The 21353-nt window shown below is 35.6% G+C and overlaps 2 protein-coding genes, 1 long non-coding RNA gene and 1 pseudogene across 3 annotated transcripts; 3 read left to right on the forward strand and 1 right to left on the reverse strand.

The window, feature by feature from the left end:
- The first annotated feature begins 270 nt into the window (after nucleotides 1–270).
- On the forward strand, nucleotides 271–3460 carry LOC103872209 (disease resistance protein SUMM2-like). Its single transcript, XM_009150545.2, has one exon. It carries the CDS (start codon nucleotides 473–475, stop codon nucleotides 3143–3145), a length of 2673 nt encoding a protein of 890 aa, XP_009148793.2. The 5' UTR covers nucleotides 271–472; the 3' UTR covers nucleotides 3146–3460.
- A 752-nt stretch (nucleotides 3461–4212) lies between these two features.
- LOC103872210 (probable disease resistance protein At1g12290) lies at nucleotides 4213–8022 on the forward strand. The gene is made up of 2 exons (XM_033274151.1): nucleotides 4213–6777; nucleotides 7200–8022. Exon 1 carries the CDS (start codon nucleotides 5505–5507, stop codon nucleotides 6441–6443), a length of 939 nt encoding a protein of 312 aa, XP_033130042.1. The 5' UTR covers nucleotides 4213–5504; the 3' UTR covers nucleotides 6444–6777; nucleotides 7200–8022.
- A 1342-nt stretch (nucleotides 8023–9364) lies between these two features.
- Nucleotides 9365–12849, forward strand: LOC103872018 (annotated as a pseudogene).
- Nucleotides 12850–13948: 1099 nt separating this feature from the next.
- Nucleotides 13949–16628, reverse strand: LOC117125809. Its single transcript, XR_004448200.1, has 2 exons — nucleotides 15926–16628; nucleotides 13949–15678 (listed from the first exon to the last, which is right to left on the reverse strand). It is a non-coding gene; the product is annotated as an uncharacterized LOC117125809 (long non-coding RNA).
- Between the last annotated feature and the right edge of the window lie 4725 nt (nucleotides 16629–21353).

Below are 21353 nucleotides of genomic sequence, written 5' to 3' on the forward strand. Positions count from 1 at the left end.
CTTACATACGTTTTACTCTCGCTTATTAGCTGACAAGGGTAATAGCCATCTTAATCTTTATCTATTGGTCTGATTAAATTTCTAATGATTTATTTGATTGACCAACAGACTGGAAAACGACAGAACCATTTTAATTGCGTCTGCAATGAGCCTCATCTTTGTTTATTGTTATTCTTGGAAAACTATAGGAAAATACTCTCCATTATTGCGACATGGACACAAGTAATGACAAGAAACTTCCAAGTTGGGGTATGAATATTAGTATAATGTTTGATATTTTTGGAATCTTACTGTATTATATTACAATGTCACGATTGTGTATGGGATTCAACTACATAGACGACTTGGACTCGTTCACAAAACCATCAATAAACTCCAACACCTTTACATTTTGAGTTTTTACTTGCCAAATCTCAATTACGCCTAACTTGTTTTGCATTCTGAATCTCTCTCTTTGTGTGTCAAGTGCACGATGGGTGGTGCTATCTCAACAGCAACCGATTTCGTGGTTGAGAAATTATGTAGCTGCTTTTGTCTGGAAGTCCACCATATTTGTAGACTCGACAAGAATCTAGAAACTCTGGTAGAAGACATGAAGATACTGGAGGCAAGGCGAAATGATGTGCTGAGATTCGTGAGGAGCGAGGAAGACAGAGGTCTACAAAGGCTTAGCGGAGTTGATGTATGGCTTATGGCTGTCAGGAACATTGAAAACCAGTCCGGTGTAACGCTTGTGGCTTGTACAAGTGAACTACAAGGGTTGTCTCTTTGTGATGGCTGTTCAAGAAAACTAGTAGCAAGGTTTCGTTTTGGGAAAGAGGTTTTCTCGATGTTGGAAGATGTCAAGGAGCTCACAGGTCGCAAATTAACAGAAGATACTAATGCTCTGGCTGTGCCACATGTGAGAAGAGTTGTGACGGAAAGAGATTTAGAGCAAAACATTGTTGGTCAGGAAACATTGCTCGAGAGTGCATGGAGCCGCCTCATGGATGAGGGAACCAAGGTTATGGGTCTCTATGGCATGGGGGGAGTAGGAAAAACAACTCTTCTTGACCAACTCAGGAATAACTTTTGTGGTGCAAATGACGGGTTTGACATAGTGATTTGGGTTGTAGTGTCCAAGGTTAAACGGAACGAGAAGATTCAAGATGAGATCGCTAAGAAACTAGGCTTTTTTACTGAAGGGGATTCATGGAAACAGAATACAGAGGCCGAGAAAGCCTCTAGTATACACAATTCCCTGAAGACCAAACGATTTGTGTTGTTTTTGGATGACATTTGGAGCAAAGTGGAATTAAAAGGCATAGGTGTTCCATTTCCCACAAAGGAAAACAAATGCAAAATTGTATTCACCACTCGTTCAAGGGAAGTGTGTGCACTCATGGGGGATACTAACCCAGTCGAAGTCAGTTGTCTGGACACCGACAAAGCCTGGGAGTTATTCAAGGAGAAAGTAGGGGAAAGCATACTAGGAAGCAACATAGGCATTCCCGAACTCGCAAGAAAAGTGGCAGGAAAATGCCATGGCCTACCATTGGCACTCAATGTTATTGGTGAGATCATGTCATCCAAGGACACAATACAAGAATGGCGCCACGCAGTTAAGACTTTGACTTCAAATGCTGCAAAATTTTCTGGAATGGACGAGATTCTTCCAGTTTTGAAGTATAGCTATGACAGCCTCAAGGAGGAGCATGCGAAGCCATGTTTCCTCTATTGCTCTTTGTTTCCTGAAGATTTTGAAATCAGAAAAGATATGCTAATTGAGTACTGGATCGGTGAGGGTTTCATACAAGAAAATCAGAGTAGAGAAAACGCGTTCGACGAAGGCTATAGTATCATCAGTTCTCTTCTCTGTGCATGTTTGTTGTTGGAAGAACCAGTCTATAAAGTAAAAGTGAAAATGCATGATGTGGTTCGGGAGATGGCTCTGTGGGTAGCATCTGATCTTGGGGAGCATGAAGGGAGATATACTGTGCAAGCCGGTGTTGGGTTACGTGATATACCGGAAGTTGAGAGTTGGGGGCCCGTGAGAAAGATGTCTTTGATGAACAATGAGATCCAAGAGTTATCTGGCAGTCCGTGCTGCCCTGAACTTACAACTCTGCTTCTCCAGGAAAACAAGCTGATAACTATCTCAAGCAAATTCTTTCGACGTATGCCTAGGCTACTCGTCTTGGATCTCTCGAAAACTGACTTGTTCAATGGATTGCCAGATAAAATGTCATTGGTCGCCTTGAGATACCTTAACTTGTCAGGCACACGAATAAAGCGACTGCCTGTTGGTTTACAAGAGTCTAGAATGCTAATATATCTGGATTTGGAATTCACGAAGAGCCTTGATAATGTTTCGGGGATGATATCCAAATTTTCGAGGTTGAGGAGATTGGGACTATTGCGTTCCAAAATGAAGCTAGACATGAGCTTATTGGAAGAGTTGCAGCTCTTGAAATATCTACAAGTTGTAACCATAGGTATAAACTCATGTTTGGTTGCGGAGAAATTGTCAAACTATGACAGGGTGGTGAAATGTATTAAGAAGTTAGATTATTCGGACCTTCGGGATGAATCATTCAGAGTATTGACTTTACCGACTATGGCTAATCTTTGTGACCTCCGGATAGAGAAGTGTGGAATGACGGAGATAAAGACAGAGGGAGCAGCAACTTCATTGTGGAATAGAAGTCCCACTTGTCCATCCTTCCTCAACCTTTCTACGGTCTTAATAATTGATTGCAACGGTCTCAAGGATTTGACGTGGCTGTTGTTCGCTCCCAAGCTTACTTATCTTAGGGTTAGTAGTTCAACGCAAATGGAGTATATAATAACCCAAGAGAAAGCTACAAATGGTGTGACAGAGAAGGAGGCAGGTAGCATCGTTCCTTTTGCAAGCTTAAAATACTTCAACTTGGATTCTGTACCAATGTTGAAGAGCATCTACTGGAGTTCTCTCCATTTTCCATGTTTGAAAGGAATCAGGGTACGAGACTGTCCAAACCTGAGAAAGCTTCCATTGGATTCCAAAAGTGTTGCTACGGTTGAAGGATTTGTTATCGAGTTCACAGAGAGTTATTGGAAAGAGACTATTGAATGGGAGGACGAAGCCACTAAACTCCGTTTCCAAGCTTCCTGGAAACGCTATTAGAATTTGGAGATGAAGAATGAAAGGAAAAGGTCGACTGGGAGGATGAAGCCACAAGACTCTGTTTCATACCTTCATGCAAGTTGGATTCCTATGACCGAGAGAGTAAGTTTCATAAAAAGATGATGCAAAACTTGTAATGGTCTCAACTGATATGCGTATGCGGCATTACTTTTCTTCTCTCTACTACTCTGCATTGTCTTGTTTTGTTATGTTTCTATTTTGTTCTTTGGATTCTATTTTGGATGATATATACTTATGCTTCTTTGAAGTTGTCGATTTGTCCTCAAGAAGATATACAAATACTATTAGAGCTCATAGTTTTACGTATTTGTTGTAAGTATCGTAATCCTAACGTAACTAGGAGAAGATAGTACTAAACCGGATCAGATTATGAAATTAAGACACTAATCTTCTACTTCAGTACTATCTACAAGCTCTGTATCCTCTCTAGCTCGAACCACATGTTTACTTACTAGTATTTTCACGTTGTAGTTGTATTGGATTTTGTACGATAGATAAAAGGGTTAGCAATCTCGTTGTGCATGTGTGTGTATATATACCTTCTAACACTGGCGACCAGTTTCTGTTTATTAGGATCATGTTTGAGACCTTTACCTTATTTTTTTTTTTCACTCTCCATTGCATTGTCATATTTTTTTATGAAAAAATCCAACTGCAGTTTTATTTATGTATCCTTGAGAGAATGTTGGATCAAGCTCCATACATTATTCTGCATCTTATAAATTCAATTATAATAGAAAATAACATTCTCCAGGTTCTTAAGTATAGCTATGATGGACTCAGTGGTGTGGGTGTCAAGTATTGCGCTCTATTTACTGCAGCTTCCGCATTGAAGAAAGTTGCGAGGATAATATTTTGGACGTTAACCAAAGTAGACAAAGTGCTATGGACCGAGGTTATGAGATCATTAACGAGCTTGTTTCGCGCATGTTTATTGTGGTTCACAAAATGGCTTTCTGGGTTGCAACTGATCTTGGAACGGATAAAAAAAAGCGTGTTGTGCACGCCAATGATGCTGAGCTACGTCATGTACCGACTGTGACGAACTGGAGACGTGTGTATATCCGTGGTGATGAACACTGGAATTGCAAAGTTATCAGGAGGAAGCCCTGACTGCTCTAGACTCACAACTCTCTTGCTCCAACAGAACCGCAACTTGGTGCATATCCGTCGTGAGTTCTTTAAGAATATGCTAAATATAGCTGTTCTGAACCTGTCATCTACCAACCTCAAGCAAGTGCCGAAGCAACTTTCCGATTTGAACTACTTGCGGTTTCTCGACGAAGAGATAGAGAACTTGCCGGATGGTCTACAGAAGTTGAAGAATCTGTTACATCTGAATCTGGAAAGGACTTGTCGGCTTAAGAATCTGTTATATCAAGAGTGCCAATTCTGAGAGTGTTGAGATTGCGCTCTTCCAAGTGTTTGGCTGATCTTAACACAGTCAACGAGCCCAAGAGCATGGAACGTTTATAAGTTGTCACCATTGATACCTCCTCAACTTCAGCCTTGGAGGAGCTCTTAAGGTGTCATAAGTTGGCAAACACTGTCCAAGTACTGTCTACTGTTGAAGCAACAAATAATCTGGTTTTGTCAACCATAGATGGTCTCATTGACCTCACCATAACAAGTTGCTCAACGTTGAAGGTAGAGATATCAAGCAGCGGAAGCTTTCTTAACCTATAAAAAAGAGAGAATGAAAAGTAGTTGGTCCTCATGCTTTTAATCTATACTTAAATCTCAGTATAGTTGCATGGGATACTCTTTCTGTTGGCCCAGCTTTCGATTGTAATGTGTGAATGGTGTCTTGCTAAGGAGTAGCATGGGCTATATATGCCTTAGCTACTCCACAACTTCGCAAAGCAAACAAACCACCAATTATTAGCTATGAAAAGGTCAATCTGTTAGTTCTTCTAATAATTTGTTTGAAATGGATTATGTCACTCATGATCTTCCTTGTAATTTCCCAATCCGTGTTTTAGGCATTGTCCTAACTAAAGTTAGCTTTTGCAATTCTTCAAAAGAATACATATTTTCAATAGACCTATGAGCTTACTCTTTAAAAAAGTCTCAGCTTAACTATTATTGATTCATTGTGTATCAACAAACACGTTTATTTGTTACATATTGATATTAATAACTTACAAGACCTGTGTGTTTTGGTCAGAAAGTTTTAATAAAGGCAAGGTAGTTGCTTTTTGCTTTTGAAAACATTGTATCCGGTGTGAAAGCAGCTTCATGGGTTCGGTTCATACGTCGATAATTTTAGTATAATACAAGACTTCAGTTTTTTTTATTGTGAGAAGAACTTATAATCGTCTCTCTTCTCGTCTGATCAATGATGGCAAGACAAACTGATGTGTGGGGAAGGGTCGAGGAGCTGGAACGACTTGAAAGCTTAAACATAGACATCTCCTCGAGTTCAGCGTTGGAGGAACTGTTCAGCGCTGATGAGTTGGCATGTTGCATCAAAGAGGTATGTAAAAGAGATGTTAGAGAAGAAGCATACAAAACACTTGTTTTGCCAACGATGGAGCGTCTCAATAAGCTCATTATTAGGAGTTGTGAAATATCTGAGATAGAGATTGGGAGGACGCCATGGGACATTATTCTGACTAGGACAAGACTGAGAAACCTCACAAGTGTGACTGTAACTGGCTGCAATGGACTAAAGGATCTGACGTGGTTGTTGTTTGTTCCTAACCTTACTCATCTCGAGCTTCAGTGTTTGGAGAAGGTAGAAGAGATCATAAGCGAGGAGAGAGTTGCACGTAGTGTAACAGATGAGCCGAAAGCGCGAGGTATGAATACTCCTTTTCAGAAGCTTGAGAGGCTTGACTTGATCAACTTACCGAGGTTGAAGAGAATCTACTGGAGCCCTCTGCTTTTCCCTTGTTTGAAGAAGATTGAAGTAGAAAAGTGTCCAAAGCTGAGGAAGCTTCCACTCAGCTCTAAGAGTTGTGTTGGTGGTGAAGAAATTGTTATAAACTACAGAGATGATCAGTGGTTTAAAAGGGTTCGATGGGAAGATAAAGCCACTAAAGACCGTTTCTTACCTTTCTGTGAAAAGGTATGTTTTATGGAACTTTTCATTGCTAAAAAATGTTATTTATATTTGGTTTTTCTAGTCTTAAGCTTGTTCCTTCTTTTTCTTGTCTTAGCTCCTGACATCGTACATAGAAAGCAACAGCTCGTGAAGCAAGCCAGTTTCCTGCAAAATCGCTACTGTTTGTGTTTACTATCTATCCTTCTGAGTTGTCTTTTGTTTGTATTATAGTGTGTTAATGGTGTGCTTAGTCTGTGACTTGATATGGAATGGAACAAGTATGTTTGTATCTTGAAATGGCATGGCTGACGGCTGTGGAATAAACGATTGATGATTCAAGGAAAAGGAACTAGTTCTTTTCAACTGTAACGCTTTTGGGCCATATTATTTTAATGGGCCTTACATCTTCATTCGTAACCATAGAGACGGCGGTCATCGGTGTCCGTCGGAGGAAGGAACACACTCCGCTCAGTGGGGAGGAATCTGCTGAATCTACAATTACGATTAGTTTGCTTTTTCCGGCGACAGAACGACTCAAAATCAAATCTCCTTCGTTGTCTTATGGGTCTAAGAATCTCTTTCGTTCTCTCTTTTTCAATATATGTTTTGGGGTAATTCTAAAAGTCAGTTTTGAGAAAACTAGTTAGGGTGATGCTGACGAGTATTTGGATGTTGTCATTCGTAGGAAGAAATAATCATTTAAGCTGTTATATATATTTCTGTAAAAATAGTTTCGATGTTTCGAATGAATAGTGAAACTATCAAAGTGAATGTTCAAAACAAAACCACTAAAAGCTCAACAATGCTTATTATTGGTATAAATATGTTTTTCTCTGTGAGTTAGCTGTCTCAGTGGAGCAAATATAAGAGTTATTAGTCTTCTTTTTTAGCAAAAAGTCGTTTGTGTGTGTTTTTTTTTTTTTTTTTTTTTTTCGTTTGTGTTTATGTTGCACTGCGTGAATATGTGTTTTGTGTTGTTATATGCAGATGTGACTGTTCATTCATGCGTCAATTCTTGGTTGGGCTTGGGAACCTAGATGCAGGGCCGTGACTGTCCTGTTCCAGAGCTGTTACATCAGGTATTCATTTCGAAGAACCATTCATATGCCAACTATGGTTGATATTCTGTTCTTCTTCAGAGCGTTCGTTCTAAATTGTGTAAAGATTAATATATACAAACTGTATATCTAACTTTAACATGTATCTATACTATTATTTGAGAAGTGAATTTGCTGGTTTGTCATATTCTCCATAATTTTAGTTAATTTGATTATTTGTCATCTTTTTCCATAATTTTAGGATATTTTGCTGATTTGTCATATTCTCCAAGATTTTAGTTTATTTATTTACTTGTATCTTTTCCATAATTTTAGGATACGTCATTAGTTTAATTAATATTATTATTTAAAATTTTATTTTGATATCTATATATTTATCATGATATATAATATAATTAATAAATATTTAACTATTCAAACGATATATATATACAATTTTTTTAAATGTATATTTAATATATAATTATTATGAATAGATATTAACAATATCTAGCGATAATATCATCATTACTTTTATCTTATATTAATTTTATGAGTTTAATGACTAATATTATAGTCAATTTCTCTGATTTTTATTGGAATTATTGAGCAAATACAGATTATTAAAAAATTTATATATAAGTATACTAGGGCTGTTCAATATGGTAAAACCGAACCGTACCGAACCGAACCGAACCGAAATAGACAATATGGTTTGGTTTTGGTATATACCATATAAACCGAATGGATATAATTTTATAAAAACCGTAGGATTTGGATATGGTTTGGTATATAACCGATTAAACCGAATAAACCGAACAAAACCGATTAAAAGTAGAAACATGTAAATATGTATCTATTTTAAAATAATACATGAAAATCTATTTGTTACATAAGTTAAATTTGTGTTAATAACTATTACCATAATTTTATAGTAATAAAAAACCTTAATTTGTAAAACACTTGAACTATAACTAAATAACAATACATCGCAATTCATACATCTTATTTTCTAAGTCTTTTTGATATTTTTGATTTATTTTAGTATGCACTTAATTAATATGAAGATTATAAATTTGATGGACAATAATTAATGGGAAATTTTCAATTGAAAAAATATGACTTTAATGAACACTAAATATGGAAGAGTGAAAAAACTTTTCTTTTATGTTTCTGTTTTGTTTCATATTTTGATTTTCAAAATTTCAAGCTTTGATTTTAGTTATAGAATTGATTATTTTATTTGATGGTAGAAGCATTTTTACTTTTTTGTTCATCTATTTGAACATGTAATATATTTTTAATAAATGACTGTGTTGACAATATGACTCTAAAATTCATATAATATGATCTCAAACAAAATAATTTTTTTTTTGGTATAAAACCGAATAAACCGAATACCGACGGTATATAAACCGAACCGAACCGAAGTAAATATGGATTTAGAATGGTAGTTATATTTTACTAACCGAAATACCGAAAACCGAAAAAAACCGAACCGAAACCGAACCGATATCCGGATTGAACACCCCTAAAGTATACTAATATATCTGAATTAATTGGTTTATTCGGTTTGATTGCTTAATATATTGAACCATATTCATATACTGCACTTTCTTAAAATAACATCCATTTGGTTTATTCAGTAGAACTAAATCCAAATTATTTTCTCTATTTCGGTTTGGTTTGGTTTTAAATAGTTCGGTTTTACTAGATTGAACACTTCTAAACTATCTTTATTTTGTTAATCTCTTATATTTGTGATTTTTATCATCCTTTCAGTACCACATGATTTCATTTCAGTCAAAATACAATATATGTTAATTTCAATACAAATTTCGTAATTTAATTATTACTATAGAAAAGATTTTGATCTAAAATCTACATCTTATAAATAAAAATATGAAATAAAAGATCATAATTTAATACATTGATTACCAATATGAATATTAAAATTTTATACTTTATAATAATTTAAATTTTTATTTAATTGAATTATTATTATTTTATAAAAATAAAAGTTAGAATTAAAAATTGTTAAATATATTAATCCGCACAAAGTGCGGGACATCAACTAGTAAATGTATATTCATAAAGATCTTTTTTTTTTGGTTGATTACAAACTATGTTTTTCTTGCTTACATACCTTTTTTACTCGCTTATTAGCTGATAGGGGTAATAGCCATCTTAATCTTTATCTATTGGTCTGATTAAATTTCTAATGATTTATTTGGTTGATCAACAAACTGGAAAACGACAGAACCATTTTAATTGCACCTACAACGAGCCTCATATTTGTTTATTGTTATTCTTGGAAAACTATAAGAAAACTCTCTCTCCATTATTGCGGATTCTAATACAGCAACGACTTGGACGCAAGAAATGATAAGAAACTTCCAAGTTGGGGTATGAATATTAGTATAATGTTTGATATTTTTGGAATCTTACTATATTATATTACAATGTCACGATTGTGTATGGGATTCAACTACATAGACGACTTGGACTCGTTCACAAAACCATCAATAAACTCCTAACACCTTTACATTTTGAGTTTTTACTTGCCAAATCTCAATTACGCCTAACTTGTTTTGCATTCTGAATCTCTCTCTTTGTGTGTCAATTGCACGATGGGTGGTGCTATCTCAACAGCAACCGATTTTGTGGTTGAGAAATTATGTAGCTGCTTTTGTCTGGAAGTCCACCATATTTGTAGACTCGACAAGAATCTAGAAACTCTGGTAGAAGACATGAGGAAACTGGAGGCAAGGCGAGATGATGTGCTGAGATTCGTGAAGAGGGAGGAAGACAGAGGTCTACAAAGACTTAGTGGAGTTGATGTATGGCTTAAGGCTATCGGGAACATTGAAAAGGAAGCCCGTGAAACGCTTGTGGCTTGTACAAGTGAACTTCAAGGGTTGTCTCTTTGTGATGGTTGTTCAAGAAAACTAGTGGCAAGGTTTCGTTTTGGGAAAGAGGTTTTCTCGATGTTGGAAGATGTCAAGGAGCTCACGGGTCGCAAATTAACGGAAGATATTAATGCTCTGGCTGTGCCACCTGTGAGAAGAGTTGTGAGGGAAAGAAATTTAGAGCAAAACATTGTTGGTCAGGAAACATTGCTCGAGAGTGCATGGAGCCGCCTCATGGATGAGGGAACCAAGGTTATGGGTCTCTATGGCATGGGGGGAGTGGGAAAAACAACTCTTCTTGACCAAATCAACAATAAGTTTTGTGGTGCAAATGATGGGGTTGACATAGTACTTTGGGTTGTGGTGTCTAAGGTCAAACGGAACGAGAAAATTCAAGACGAGATCGCTGAGAAACTAGGTCTCGAAGGGGAGTTATGGAAACAGAAAACGGAGGTCCAGAAAGCCTCTAGTCTACGCACTTGCATGAAGAACAAGCGATTTGTGTTGTTATTGGATGACATTTGGAGCAAAGTGGAGTTAAAAGATATAGGTGTTCCAGTTCCAACAAGGGAAAACAAATGCAAAATTGTATTCACTACTCGTTCAAGGGAAGTGTGTGTACACATGGGGGATACTAACCCAGTCGAAGTCAGTTGTCTGGACACCGACAAAGCTTGGGAGTTGTTCAAGGAGAAAGTCGGGGAGAACACTCTGGGAAGCCACCGAGGCATTCCCGAACTCGCAAGAAAAGTGGCAGGAAAATGCCATTGGCACTCAATGTTCTTGGGGAGACCATATCATCCAAAGACACAATACAAGAATGGCGCCATGCAGTTAAGACTTTAACTTCAAATGCTGCAAAATTTTCTGGAATGGACGACATTCTTCCAGTTTTGATGTGTAGCTACGACAGCCTCAAGGAGAAGCATGTTAAGTCATGTTTCCTCTATTGCTCTTTGTTTCCAGAAGATTTTGAAATCAGAAAAGATACCTTAATTAAATATTGGATCGGTGAGGGTTTCATAGAAAATCAGAGTAGTGAAAACGCGTTCGACGAAGGCTATAGTATCATCAGTTCTCTTGTCCGTGCATGTTTGTTGTTGGAAGAACCAGTCGATAAAGTAGAAGTGAAAATGCATGATGTGGTTCGGGAGATGGCTCTGTGGGTAGCATCTGATCTTGGGGAGCATGAAGGGCGATATACTGTGAAAGCCGGTGCTGGGTTACGTGAAATACCGGAAGTCGAGAGTTGGGTGTCCGTGAGAAAGATGTCTTTGATGTACAATGAGATCAAAGAGTTATCTGGCAGTCCGTGCTGCCCTGAACTTACAACTTTGCTTCTCCGGGAAAACAAGCTGATAACTATCTCAAGCGAATTCTTTCGACGTATGCCTAGGCTACTCGTCTTGGATCTCTCGCGAAATACCTCGTTTAATGGATTGCCAGATAAAATGTCATTGGTTGCCTTGAGATACCTTAACTTGTCAGGCACACGAATAAAGCGACGGCCTGTTGGTTTACAAGAGTCTAGAATGCTAATATATCTGGATTTGGAATTCACGAAGAGCCTTGATAATGTTTCGGGGATGATATCCAAATTTTCGAGGTTGAGGAGATTGGGACTATTGCGTTCCAAAATGAAGCTAGACATGAGCTTATTGGAAGAGTTGCAGCTCTTGAAATATCTACAAGTTGTAACCATAGGTATAAACTCATGTTTGGTTGCGGAGAAATTGTCAAACTATGACAGGATGGTGAAATGTATTAAGAAGTTAGATTATTCGGACCTTCGGGATGAATCATTCAGAGTATTGACTTTACCGACTATGGACAACCTGTGTGACCTCCGGATAGAAGAGTGTGGAATGACGGAGATAAAGACAGAGGGAGCAGCAACTTCATCATATAACAGAAGTCCCACTTGTCCATCCTTCCTCAACCTTTCTACGGTCTTAATAATTGATTGCAACGGTCTCAAGGATTTGACGTGGCTGTTGTTCGCTCCCAAGCTTACTTATCTTAGGGTTAGTAGTTCAACGCAAATGGAGTATATAATAACCCAAGAGAAAGCTACAAATGGTGTGACAGAGAAGGAGGCAGGTAGCATCGTTCCTTTTGCAAGCTTAAAATACTTCAACTTGGATTCTGTACCAATGTTGAAGAGCATCTACTGGAGTTCTCTCCATTTTCCATGTTTGAAAGGAATCAGGGTACGAGACTGTCCAAACCTGAGAAAGCTTCCATTGGATTCCAAAAGTGTTGCTACGGTTGAAGGATTTGTTATCGAGTTCACAGAGAGTTATTGGAAAGAGACTATTGAATGGGAGGACGAAGCCACTAAACTCCGTTTCCAAGCTTCCTGGAAACGCTATTAGAATTTGGAGATGAAGAATGAAAGGAAAAGGTCGACTGGGAGGATGAAGCCACAAGACTCTGTTTCATACCTTCATGCAAGTTGGATTCCTATGACCGAGAGAGTAAGTTTCATAAAAAGATGATGCAAAACTTGTAATGGTCTCAACTGATATGCGTATGCGGCATTACTTTTCTTCTCTCTACTACTCTGCATTGTCTTGTTTTGTTATGTTTCTATTTTGTTCTTTGGATTCTGTTTTGTATGATATATACTGTGAAGTTGTCGATTTGTCTTCAACAAGACATACAATACTATTAGAGGCTCATACTTTTACATATTTGTTGTAAGTATCGTAATCCTAACGTAACTAGGAGAAGATAGTATAAAACCGGATCAGTACTATCTACAAACTCTGTATCCTCTCTAGCTCGAACCACATGTTTACTTACTAGTATTTTCACATTATAGTTGTACTGGATCTTGTACGATAGATAGAAGGGTTAGTAATGTCGTTGTGCATGTGTGTGTATATATACATTCTAACACAGGTGAGCAGTTTCTGTTTATTAGGATCATGTTTGAGACCTTTACCTTATTCGTATGTCTCCACTACTTGCGGTTTCTAGACTTGTCGTCGACAGAGATAGAGAACTTGTCGGCTTAGGAGTGTTGGTGGGATATCAAGAGTGCCACTTCTGAGAGTGTTGAGATTGCGCTCTTCCAAGTGTTTGGCTGATCTTAACACAGTCAACGAGCTCAAGAGCATGGAACATTTAGAAGTTGTCACCATTGATACCTTCTCAACTTCAGCCTTGGAGGAGCTCTTAAGGTGTCATAAGTTGGAAAACTCTGTCCAACGACTCTCTATTGTTGAAGCAAAAAATAATCTGGTTTTGTCAGCTACGGATGATCTCATTGACCTCACCGTAACAAGTTGCTCAACGTTGAAGGTAGATATAAAAATGTCATCAAGCCGAAGAAGCTTTGATAACCTATCAGCAGTGTGTATAAGTAGCTGTGATGGTCTTCAGGAGTTGACGTGGTTGTTGTTCGCTCCAAACCTTACTTTTCTTGAGCTGAAGGGTTTGAAAAAGCTACAAGAAATAATGAACAGAGAGAAAGCAGCAGCACAGCAGCTGCAAGGAGAGGCTACTTTACGAAAACTGGAAACGCTAAACTTGAGTGATTTGCCTGTGCTGAAGCAAATCTACTGGAGTACTCTGCCCTTTCCATGCCTGGAAAGCATTAAGGTAAGAAACTGTCCAAAACTGAAAAAGCTTTCACTAGATTCTAAAAGTTGCGGTTTGGGAAAAACATTTACCATACAATGCAATGATGAAAACTGGATCAAAAGTATTCAGTGGAAGGACCAAGCTACTAAAGCTCGTTTCAAATCCTGCTGCCTTCAGGTAAAAATCTCCTCTCCCCTTTATATATTTATATATAGTGATTATGAACAAACAGAGTGCTTCATTTATGCTTTTCCATAATAATACAGAGTGTTTCTTCTTTGCTAGAATTAGCTCGTTTCAGGCTTTGTTACTCGGAGTGGCTATATAACTTGTGAGACAAAGATGGTTTCCCGCGGTTTGAAAAACTATCTTTTCTTTTTCTTGTGATATTGTACTGTTTCTATAATAAAATACCATTCAGACCAAAAACATGTGAGCTTCAGGGGCCCTTGTTATATTGTTCCGTTTTGCTTCATCTCTCGTTTTACTAGATTACAGTATGTTGTATCTTAAGCAAAACTCTCTGCATGTGTTTTTTACATTAGTAACGTTTTGTTCTGCTCTTGCCTCTATGTGTTAACATTTGACCGAATCTTGAACCTCTCTGTCTTTAGGTTTATAGACTAGGAAAATAATTCCATACATATAAATATATAATTCACTGTGTCAAACTTCTTTGGTTTGAATCACTGCTGGGATGAAACTAATATTTACATGATTTAGTTTAGAATACGGAGGAAATACATGATTCAGCCCCAAAAACCTTCTGATATTAATAAAAAAAAATTCTATACCACAAGATTAGGTGTTCGTAATTATTGCTATGCAGACTGTCTTTATGCATTAGCTGCATGAACAAAACCTAAACGTCACTCGCCACTCTATGTAGCTCGACAAAATGGCGAAAAACGACGTTCTTCAAACGGCTATCTAAAATTTGGCAAACGTTTTGACATTCAAAACCATAATGGTAAACTTATTAGAGGAACTTCAGAGCTTGGAATGTTTAGAAGTTGTGACCACACTGATCAGGTAAAGTTTTTGGTCATGGAGCATTTTGTTATATGCTCCAGGGTGGTGAAATATATTCAAAGCGTTATTATCAGCGAGCTTCAGGAAAAATCATTCAGAGTGTTGACTTTACCAGCCATGGCTCTTTTTGCTCATGGACTGGAGCTGTGGAATGACGGAGACAAAATATCTCTACGATTACATGCTTCCCAAACCTGACCTGTCCTCTGTTATAAGAGCATGTAATGGCCTGAAGGACTGCTGTTTGGTCAAAACCCTACTTATCTAAAAGTTGATTCCTTAAACCAACTAGAGTATATAATCAGCAGAGAAAAAGCCAGAGTAATGCTACAGATGATTAGGAAGGTTTTGTTACTCTGCTTCAGAAATATTTGGGCTAAACACTCTACCTGTTTAAAAGAGCATATATTATAGTGCTTATCACGTTTGAATGAGATCTTCATACAAAAAAAAAACTGCCTAGAGCTGAGAAATTTTTGGAGGCTCCATGAACCAAAGCAAATTTTTAGTGTGTTGGTACATAATTTTTTCTTTTTCAACAGTTGTATTGTTCTGTTCTTCCCTTTCTTCTACGGTACCACTTTTGTGTCAAGTGTTCATTGGATTTGTATTAATAATACTGACCCTTTTATATTGCCTCCACCTCTTCCATGTTTTCTGAACTAGCTTTTGAGCTTAATGCCTAAAATTTCTATAAATGATTTGTTTTTCTTGGTTTTGTGAGGTCATATGCAATTTTGAGGTTCTTGTGCTACTTGGGAATTCTGAAAATTAAAAATGGAGTTGCAGATTTGTCCAAAACTAAAAATATCAACGTGAGGGTGATCTTAGCTTATTGCACATTAACCTCTTCGAAGCTCAGAGAATGTGCTGTTTCTTCTATCATAATCTCCCATGTGACTCGGACAGGGCCGGCTCAAAAAATAGTGAGGCCCTGTGCTATTTTTTTTCTAATTTAGTGAATTTCAAGTTGAAAGTTCAATCCATGTAAAAACTAAAAAAATTAGGGCCCTATTGAGTAAAGAAATATTGATTAAAATTATAATAACAAAAATTTTAAAGCTCTAAAAAGTAAAAAAAATTTGACTACAAATGTGGGGCTCTGTGCTGTTGCACTCTGTGCACTCCCCTAGAGCTGGTACTGGACTCGGATGGTTCAGTTTCACCATTTTATTTTACAATATACTTGATGAAAACAGAATTCAGTGTCGGTGTATAGACACATCATGCATGGATCTAGAAATTTGTTTCATTTTAGTTTGAGTCTCTTTTAATTTGTGTTCATGTCTTTTCTATTTCTTTATCTTATGATTGCTACAATAATTCAGTATTATTGTTTAGAAGAAGACATATAAACCAAAATGCAATCATAACTCCCATTTCCATATACGTATCATATTCTTATAATAAAGAATATATAAATGAAAATAAAAATAAAAATAAAATGTAACTTGTAATTATTAGTCACACCTTGAGCTACCCAAGTAACCCAACTGTGAAATCATGAGAGTCGGTGTGCATATTTTTTTTTGCAAAATGGTTGACTTTTTAGTCATACATACTGATACAGTCAACTCAAATTAATATATATAAACCGGATATATAAAAATCACATTATGGTTCCTTATTATTTTTTTCTCAAATACCAAAACTACTTTCCGAACTTAAAATTTTTTAGATGTCTACATTTCATTGGTATCTTTATATATCTTGAAATGGGATGTGAAATTACAATCGAACCAAAATAAAGGTCATTATTAGTTGAGTTTCTTGAGTTAGTATTGGTCGAATTGCAAATCATCAGTAATTTTTCATATTTAATGATTCATCATACCACACGAAAATAATTAGTCGTTTGGTGCATGGTATAGATTAAAGCCATGCATTTGGACTATTGTTACCTATAATAATTAATGATAATTAGTTTACTAATTATTAAAAATTATGTGCGCTTATTAATTTTATATATAGATAGTGGTGTGCCCAAAATTATTTACTGTGGCAGAATATAAATACTTTGAAAAATATCCTAATAAACTCTATATAATAGGGAACCAAAAACCCAAAATTTATGATATTAAACCTTCTCTTTTACACATACAATCTAATTAAATAACAAATAAAAGATAATTACATTTTGTTTGCAATAATTGCATCTTTTTAGTCACATATATACATATATAGTAATTATATCAGAAATTTGGATCACTAGTAGTAACACATATTGAAAATACTTACCTTACTGATAACTAGAAATTAACTGCATCACAATGGTATTACTTACTCTCGTTTTGATAAACTATGATGTTCTACGAATTGATCTAAGATTTGTTATTGGATTGTTATTATTCATACATGATCTGTTTCAGTTCTAAATAGCATGCAGAATAACTAGACCGATTTGGCATTTGGCATCTGGCATCTGGCATCTGGCCAGCTATTTATAATTGTAGGATCAAACCAAAAGATATGAATATTGGTAGAATCGTTCACATGGAAGTGTTTCACTTTTCTTTTCTTCTGGACACGGAAGTGTTTTCACATGTAACAAGTTTTTCTCATGGGACAAGAAACTGACAAAAGAAACAAACTTTCCCACGTGGTTCAATTCTTAGGACTTTCCGCAATGATTAGGGTTGTGGGACAAGTTGTCAGCAAATATATATTCTCATCAAATGGATATACACCACGTGGTCATACGCCAATTCCCTAGAAAACCCTAAAACTAAAAAGCCTTGGACTTGAACCGTTTATTTAGACTTCAATTATGCAATAGTGTATAAAGAGCTAAATTAATTTATCAGGCCTTCTACTTAATGTGTCATGATAATCATTGTAGGGTATAAGATAATACTATAGTAGCAGGATAGATATTGAAGGTAACTAAAAGTGTAGATTAATAAGAAAATTCTGCCACCTTGGCCCATGCGTATGTAGGATAGTATAATTAGTTGTCTTGAACGTTTATACATACAGTTGATTCTTTTTCTTCTTCTTTAATAAAACAACTGAGATTTTATCATGCTATAGTTAAGTAGTAATAGTAGATTTTCATTGAGATTCTTCTTCTAGAATCCAAAATTATAATAATAGCTTTATTATATTTGTTCATAATTGTAACTTGCAATTTCAGCAGGATCTATGTGAAAAGTATTATATTGACCATTTTGTGGTTAATTGTAACGTATAATCTTAGATTCGATATGTAAAGAAATCACTATTATATTCTTATTTTAATTTTAACATATATGGTAGGTGGACCAATGAGAGCTCACCATTCACCAATCCAAACCAAAACTTTTATTAGTATTAGTATATTATATATTACAGTTTGTAACAAGAGAAAATTATAACTTATGTTAAACTAGCAAATAATAATTATTGGAACTTTATGCATTAGTTCCAAGTTCCAACCATTGTATCCTAGTAATCAACTAGTGAACTCGAAACACCTTTTTGGTGTGTAGAAATATATAGTAATAGCGTGGAATTGCTGATGATAATTTAATTTCAGTATCAAATAGGTAATGGACAAGAGGCGAAGTGGGACCTAAATGATACTTTTGGGATCACGGTCTTTACTTTTGCTTCACTTCTATGCTTCGTTTCAACAACACACAAAAGCAAAAAAAAAAAAAAGTATATATGTGAAACGAAACATTTCCAGTTTCTTCTCTATTTGCTTTATTGTTTTTAATTCTGTATTACACTTGTATTAATATATGATATTTTAGACACCAAATTTGCCGGAAGTCCCTAACATCAGCCGCATAACCATCCGATATTTGATGGACTTACCTAAACACAAACTTACCTATATTCTATAGAACTTACCTAATATGTATTTTAAAAATATTATCCTGTTAGTTGGTTAGTTAATTAGTTAAATGATTACAGAATATTGACAGAGACTTGCCTACCTTGTATAGAAAAAGTCACTCGCCTCGTATTTCCGGTAATATGATTTTTTTGTAGGGTTTCAAAATTTAAATTTATTTTTAATATAGTGGTTTAGACTTGTTTTTCTAAAAAGGTTTCCGCGAGAGTCGATCGAACCACCTTATGAATCCATGTATTTTTTCCTATATGATATAATATATTCACGTAATAAACTTATTCTTTTACAGTGTTAGACTTGTATATTTAGCGAAAGTGATATATCATATTTTTTTTGAAGAAATAAAAGGTTAAACCCGGATCTACTAAAGACACAGACTTAATCCCCGGATTCGATTTTCCTGCTGCGGAAACTAAGTCACATTGTTCTGTTCACCACGGCTGCGGATACGTCCATATGAAAATCCGGAAGATGGCCTGTCGTGAATTGCACCTCCCACTCGAGGATATATCATATTAGAAAACTGTTTTTACTATTAAATAAATTTATTTTTAAAATTTGTATTACGTCCCTAAAATCCTTAGCACGAGACAGGTTCATATTGATATAGTTAACGGGGGAACCAATTTTTATTTTATTAATAGTTTCTTTAGAACAAGAAGAGTTGAATGTTTTGATCAATAGCAAATAACTACATAAACAAAATTATGTGCGGTTTTGCTTCACTACGTCGTTGAAACTTCGGTAGCATTTTGACATCTGGCCTTTACTTAATAGGATAACTTATAGAGAATCACGGATAGATCGATGTTAGAGAATCCTAGAAGGAAAACCTGCAAGAAAAACATGTCTATTAAACTGATAACTCGTACAAATTTTTGCAAGGAAAATTCCACATCGGGGCTGGAAATTTTTAAGTATACCAATGTCGTGTGTCAATTTGGGGTATACCATAAGAACCACCTTTTGGATAAAGAATGTGAAAAGTACATACATATATGGAAGTTGTTTAATTGAAGCAAGTAATGGTAGTTCCATGTCCATAGTACTATTAAAAATATTGTTATATCATAGTCTGTGCTAAACGTATATCATAGTATATTTACACGAAATGTAATTGTTAACTTGACCAAGTACTAAAAATAAAATCGGAATTAAGGAGGGTTTAAGAGAACGGGAAACGGGATGGGACCCACGTGACCAACCGGCCTGCACCAACAAATCGTGAGACTAATGATAGTGGGCTCGCTCACGCCGGACCAGCAGCCGCCACGTCAGCACATCATTCCGTTTTTCTTTGTGGGTCCCGCGTCCCACTTACAACCGCTTAAACTCGCTGTTTTTTTTATCAACTATTTTCGTTCTAGTCAGTCGTTGATCCACAATTTTACCAAGGATCCGGTTAGACTCTGAGCTGAGCGTAACTAAGCTGACTAGTTTACAGAACTGTTTTCATGATGACATTTCATCAAAACATATTGCACTGAACAAACCCTAAAGTAATTCTGTTTTATTTTTGAGAAGCTCTTCTCTGCTTTTTCTTTTCTTAAAAAAAATGAAAATAAGAGATGAAAATATAGCATACATAATAACTAAATATTTTCTGTTTCTAAGGGATAGAAATGCATGCTCCAACAATCACAATATAATCAATGGCCAAAACTTTTATTTAAAAGTCTCAAGTTAAGACTTTAGAGAGAATCACTATATAAGCTATTTAATTAATTAGTTTAAGATCAATCTTTTCATCCAATTGGTTTAACCAACATGGAAACGGGTATATCTATGGTTACTTTTGGAGTTTCCAAAGGGTGAAAATATAATAATGTTATTAGAGAGTAATAATTACTTTTTAAAAGTATCATATAAATATATTTTACAGGTTATTCTTCAAGAAGATTTTTAGTATTTTCGGTACGTCTCCGCATTTTATTTTGTCAGAATGATTTTTATTTTTATTTTTATTTTTATTTTTAATGATTCAGGATAAATCTAAAATCTATTAATGTCAAAACTAAATTTTGGAGGAGTTGCAACTTATTCAAAAATTTCAGATGCAAAAAAAAAGGAGGAGTTGCAACTCATATATATATTGGCATCGCAACTCACATATTTATTTGGAATGCCAACACATTTTGAGTTCGTGTAACAGTTGAATCGAAATTGATGTTAACATTCCAAATCTGTCTTCCTGCACAAGTTCCAGATTCGTAGAATTATTATCTGAATCCATATAAATAAATATTTTTATTATGGTAAAACAAAAAATGAATATCGTAGAAAATCACAGATAATTTTGTGATGTTCTATGTTTGTGGTTACAATAAACAAGTTTACTTGTAATGAAAAAAAAACTATTATAGTTTTAAGAGTACATTTTTAGTCCTGGGGACTAAAATTACTGAATCACATACATTTAATAATTCACCATCAACAAAAATAATTAGAAAAACAACCTCATTCAGGCTTTTGTCAATTTTACATTACTAATAGATACACTATTAGAATGAATTAAATTAATAATATTTTCAAATTTGATTGCGCTAGTTAAACTCTATGAAATAGTGAATAACTTGCATCTTTATATTGGTCCTTATGCTCTATATATTGCCTTTGGACAACCCTCTCAACAACTAACACTGGGACTAGTTGACCTAATTAACCTTCAAATATATTATCATCAGAAGGTCTTGAAATAAGGAAAAAAATATGAAATATTTACATAACATGACTGTCT

The sequence above is a fragment of the Brassica rapa genome, chromosome A06 (assembly GCF_000309985.2).
Source record: "Brassica rapa cultivar Chiifu-401-42 chromosome A06, CAAS_Brap_v3.01, whole genome shotgun sequence".
Classification (NCBI taxonomy): Eukaryota; Viridiplantae; Streptophyta; class Magnoliopsida; order Brassicales; family Brassicaceae; genus Brassica; species Brassica rapa.

What these genes read in the sequence shown, in the direction of transcription:
- LOC103872209 (XM_009150545.2), top strand. Translation starts at nt 473, where the DNA reads ATGGGTGGTGCTATCTCAACAGCAACCGATTTCGTGGTTGAGAAATTA.
- LOC103872210 (XM_033274151.1), top strand. Translation starts at nt 5,505, where the DNA reads ATGATGGCAAGACAAACTGATGTGTGGGGAAGGGTCGAGGAGCTGGAA.